The sequence below is a fragment of the Triticum aestivum genome, chromosome 3B, assembly GCF_018294505.1.
Source record: "Triticum aestivum cultivar Chinese Spring chromosome 3B, IWGSC CS RefSeq v2.1, whole genome shotgun sequence".
Taxonomy (NCBI): domain Eukaryota; kingdom Viridiplantae; phylum Streptophyta; class Magnoliopsida; order Poales; family Poaceae; genus Triticum; species Triticum aestivum.
In genome coordinates this window covers 205,011,817-205,016,861 of record NC_057801.1, presented here as the reverse complement: position 1 = coordinate 205,016,861, position 5,045 = coordinate 205,011,817, and the positions used below count along the sequence as shown (strand labels likewise).

At 45.0% G+C, this 5,045-nt stretch overlaps 2 protein-coding genes and 1 long non-coding RNA gene across 3 annotated transcripts; all 3 read left to right on the top strand.

Annotated features, from left to right (window-relative positions):
* Positions 1-1,606, top strand: LOC123065232 (uncharacterized; the record flags this gene model as incomplete). The annotated part of the gene is given in 3 exon segments (XM_044488573.1): positions 1-97; positions 479-748; positions 1,058-1,606. Coding segments are annotated over 3 exon segments (376 nt in total), but the record flags the coding sequence as incomplete, so codon positions are not given.
* A 275-nt stretch (positions 1,607-1,881) lies between these two features.
* On the top strand, positions 1,882-2,944 carry LOC123067454 (uncharacterized). The gene is made up of 2 exons (XM_044490240.1): positions 1,882-2,706; positions 2,822-2,944. Exons 1-2 carry the CDS (start codon positions 1,882-1,884, stop codon positions 2,942-2,944), a joined length of 948 nt encoding a protein of 315 aa, XP_044346175.1.
* Positions 2,945-2,990: 46 nt separating this feature from the next.
* LOC123065231 (uncharacterized) lies at positions 2,991-4,369 on the top strand. The gene is made up of 3 exons (XR_006430937.1): positions 2,991-3,088; positions 3,168-3,254; positions 3,998-4,369. It is a non-coding gene; the product is annotated as an uncharacterized lncRNA (long non-coding RNA).
* Positions 4,370-5,045: the final 676 nt, after the last annotated feature.

Here is a 5,045-nt window from a genome sequence, read left to right as displayed (position 1 = left end):
CCAAGGCCAGGCACGGCAGACGGCGGCGCTACGGGGGTCCTCGACGGCGACGCCCCGGTGGACCTCGAAGGCGGCCGCTACCTCCCCGCCACGCAAGGCAAGTCTTCTCTCTCTCCCGCTTACCCCTGTCTCGACGGCAATGTTGGTTAGGGTTAGGAGATCGCCGCCGCTACCTCGTCATGCTGCTGCTGCTTCCTCTCCCTGATCCCCCCCTAGGGCGTGACGGCCGCCGGCCCCGCGTGCTCGTGCGCCGCTGCATCCCTGTCGTGCCTCTTCTGTTACAATTTTCTGGCCCTGGCCCCGCGTGCTGCTGCTCGTTGCCGGCCCGTGCTGCTCCTGCTGTGCGCGTCCGGCCCCAGCGTGCTCCTCATCCTGCTTCTTTTTTATGCCGCCACCATTGCGTGCTCCTGTGCTGCTGCTAGCCGTGCTGCCGTGCTCCTATTCTGTGCCGCTGCTGAATTTGAAGTTTTGTGTGCAGCAACAGAATGAGAGGGATACATGCTTTACGGCGTACCATTACCATCGCGGGGAACGCCGCCCTGCTGCCGCTGGCGACAGCACTGGTTTCACACACTCACGGCCATCAGGTTCCCTATCCGAAGAAACAATTTGCAGAAGCTGTGCTCGGTACCCAAATCCGAATGATATCCAACAATTCAAGTGCTGCACCAGGGACAACAAAACTGAAGAATCCTCGGGCCATTCCCGGTCTGGATTTTTTGCGGCGATGGCCTCGAGCGACGCTGTGGTGAGTTTAAATGTGACACCCTGTATATAGTTGTCTCTTTCGTACAATAATTTGTTTTTAGAGTTTGATGTTTTGGTCATCCTGACTCCGAAATTAATGTTGATCATTGTGTTTTGTGCCAGCTCATGTTATTTAATTTTGATTTCTTAGTTTAGATTTAGACATTTTTCATCAAAAAAAGTCTGATAACAACTCTGAGTTTTGGATCAGTTTTGGTGATCGTAATCAAAAATCAACATTGATTATTTGTGTTTCGTGACAGATCATGTTATTTGATGTTGTATATTTGTGATTTGTGTTTTGTGACAGGTCAATTGAGGCTCAAAGTTGGCTGCCTTTCACCCGCCGACTCTCTACACCAGTTCCCCAATGGATGCTACACCAGTTCCCCAATGGATGCTACACCAGTTCCAATCAGGCCCTGCCTTTCACCCGCCGACTCTCTAGGCACATGGGTGCGAGGTACGTCGGCCTGGGCAGTCCTGAAGCTGCATTCGTCCCTGGAAGTGTCTGGCAATGGCAGTGATGCTGCCCTGTTGCTCCGAGTCTCGGTGCTTCGCCATTTTGGCTGGAGGCAAGGCTGGGCGAGGCCTAATGTCGTTGCGTGTCTGTAGTTGAGGGCACCTCCTCACCTAGCTGTAGTCACTTGGTGAGGACGGTCGTGTGTGTGTGTGTGTGTGTGTGTGTGTGTGTGTGTGTGTGTGTCCCTCCTTTCTGGAGGTTGTACCCCCGATGTCTTCCTGTTCAATGCAATGAAACGCAACTCTTTTGCGTTTTCTCGAAAAAGAAAAAAAAAATTAGGCTCAAAGTTACATTTGTCATAAACTTAGCTCTTTGAATAGCCAAGCAATTCAGTTCTTTCCCTATCTTTCGGGTTAGACATTTATCTTAGGCGCCTAACATCATGTAACCTGTCCTGTAGGAAACATAAAGATGTTCAAAACTGCTGGCGCACCAGTTCCTTAAAACATGTGAACAAACATAATCCCATCACATCTAGAGCCCTATATGGAGAAAAGTGGCGTACAAATGTCACCACTAAGCATGGCATTACGCTTACAATATCATTGGCTGAGCTGTTAGCTGAGATGAGAAAAAAGGGTTGGTCCTTTTACCATCGGTTGACGCCGAACATGCTTGTTGTGGATCGATTTGGCAGAGTGCACATTGCTGATGATGTCCTTTTGAGAAGGGCAAGTCCATTCAGCCATTCCCTAGATATTGCATTTGCTGCTGACACATTGGAGACGCTTCTTACTTTGGGGAGACATCTTTATTTGGAATACCCACTTGAGGTCATCCATCTTTTGAATCTTATGAGATCCCCTTCTGCTCAGCCTGAATATATGATGCTCATTCACCCTGCTGGCATGCAACACCACCAGAGGCAATTGGCATATCTAAAAGCATTTGACTTGGTTATTGAGGGCACCCCGAAGAATATTCAGTGGTCAGTGCTGCATTTCATATGGCGAGGGTGCCTTGGATGGGGTACCATTGTGGAACAAAGCTTGCTACTGAATCTTTATTACAGATTTCCAGTAGCTGGTAGGTACCACCCTGATGATGCTAGAGATTGTATGCACTTTCTGCGCAGTGCTGATTCTCACGTGTTCTCAAAGTGGGAGAAGCTGCTGTTCTATGGATTTCCATATAGCAGGGAGGATCACCAGTTCCTTGTTGATAGTAAGCTGGGCTTGCTAACTTGTTTCATTCAGAGTGCTCTGTGGTCTGGTTTTGGTTTCAACTCAGGCATTGGAAGGGAACTGTTGAAACGTCTGAAACCTGAAGACCACTTCTGCAAGGCCGGATTCTGCTGTCCTGTTGGTGCATGCTTGAGAGCCAACTGCTATGACCGTGAGGTAAAGTGCGCGATGTATACTGAGATGATTAAAGGTGTCATTAGGGTGGCAAATCTGATACGATCAGGAACTTCTGATGAGATGAACATACCAGCGGTAATTTCTTTTTCCCCTTGAAAGCAAGCTTTTCCATAACTTTGCATGGATATTGTATTAGAACTTACACTATTAGTTTTTTCTAACATCCTAACAACCTGCAACTCATTAACAGCGCTACACAAGTAATTTTCACCGGAGACCGGCTGTCACTCCACAGGTTGATGATGTTATTGTTGGTTTTATTGCCACCATGGATTGTGAGGTATATAGCCATACTTACTGTTTGTATATTTAATTAGAAGCTTCCTGTTCATATTTTTTTCTACTGGATTAACCAAATTATTTTCAGTTGACTGTGCGAGCTGGGGATACTGTCGAGCTCCTCTATGAACCGGAAGACTGTTTTTCAGAGAAAATCCTATGGCGCCGATGGTGTTATGTAAGTAATAATGTAATCCTTTATTCAATTCTGTGCTATATTCAAATTGGCTAATTTCTGGTATACATTATTTCCTCAGGTAAGGAGTTTGGTACCTGCAGAACATGGCAAGACAGGCCTAATCCCGCTCTACTGCCTGAAAAAATACACTTATCTTTACCCTCCGGTAATTTTCTGATTTGTATGGGGTTTGCTGTTTATCTTTGCTTTAGTAAAAGCATATCACTTTATCATAACTAAGCTTGTCTTGTTAATGCCATAAGATGGTAATGTATAAGTTCCCATTTTTATTTTGCCTAGGTTCAGTTTTTTTATTTATATAGTTCCATGAGTCATTATGTTTGGATGGTAGGATAAGATGGAGGCTTAGTTTTTATATTCATGTGCAAATAATGCAGGCACATCTTTTAGGTATATAGGTTACCTGTATCTTATGAGCTATGACGCTCAATCATGTGATAAGAATGATAATACCTGTAACTGCAATTCTAATCAACTTGCCAATTTCGTACCAGTTTCTGTACCACAACAGATAAATTTCACAAATGCTTTCAGGGGTGAGTATGATATACAGCAGTGTAGGAAGTAGGAGCACATCCTATAATTAACTTCGTGGTGTTACTTGATTAATATCTCATCTTACTTACAAGTGACAACGAAGTGAACACCAGTTCAGACTAGATTTACTGTGGAATGACATGTGGTTCTGAATATTTGTTTTCCCGTCAGTATTTATTGCGCTGAACTGAAGTTGCTATATAAATTGGACTTCTTTGTAGTGTTATACTGGGTTAATTGGTTGTGCTGTGCTCTGAGTTTTGTACTGTATTTAGGATGCAACTTGTATCTGATTAGGAAATACATACTATATTCAGAATCCACTGTACTTGACATGTTTTGTGTTTGCAGCCGTTTGAGACCAGGATGTTTCATGCGAACTAAAGGAAGCACCAGATGTTCTCTTTAAATATGGTATTTTGGCATCGGAGCAAACGGTGGTCTGTTAGGATTGGACAACTGGACGTCACATTACTCTATGGCGTGATTTCTGTCCTGAAAAATACGCTAACCAACGATGAGTAGAACTAGTGATGGCAACGGTGGCATAAATAGTAAGCGGTAGCAGTAATTATCTGGTGGACTGCATTCATCGACCTTCCGATATACTGTATACAGGAGTACTATAAAGACTGGCTCGGTAGTGATCTTCTTTTAGGATTTTGGGCTGTGCCGACAATTTATGTGAAGGCGACACCTGTAATGTAATGCTGGGGATCTGGTGTGGGGTACGTTGCTGTGTGTGCTTCGCGTGGCGGCATGATGGTGTTGGTTTTTGTGTACAACTTCGTTTTATGCGTTGGTGTTCGTATAAGGCCTTGTACAATGCAAGGTGCTTAGCAGAGGTGCTTGAAGAAATAAATCAGACTTTTTATAAACACTGATGCTTATTTATACAGGATAGACGCTTAATTAGGCGTCTGTTTTGTAGAAATAGGCACCGGGGCTTCGTAAATGCCTTGTTTATTTCTTCAAGCATCTTTGATAAGCACCTTGCATCTTAGTACAAGGCCTAACAATGGTGGGTGCTTATGCCCAGGTGCTTAAGGAAAAAGATTAGTGTTGCGTCGCAAATAAACGTGTTCCTGCAACGCAGAGGTGCTAGTCAGGTGCTTCAGTTGCTTTGATGTTTGCGTAGCTCCTGGCCGGGCACAGGTTCTCCCCAATGCTGGGATGCCTCCTATTTTAAAGGAAGTCGTTCAGCTGCTAGGCAATGGACCCTATTACTAAACAGTAAAACTGAGCTAGTTAGGAGCGTCCACAGCGATTTAGACTCCTTAGCCGTTAGATGATGCTCGTGAACGTACTGGATCCATCTGCCACCCCGCACAGCGTTTTTACCATCAATTCATTGCTGTCACGCAAGACACCAGATGGCCAACCCAACTTAACAGGGCTG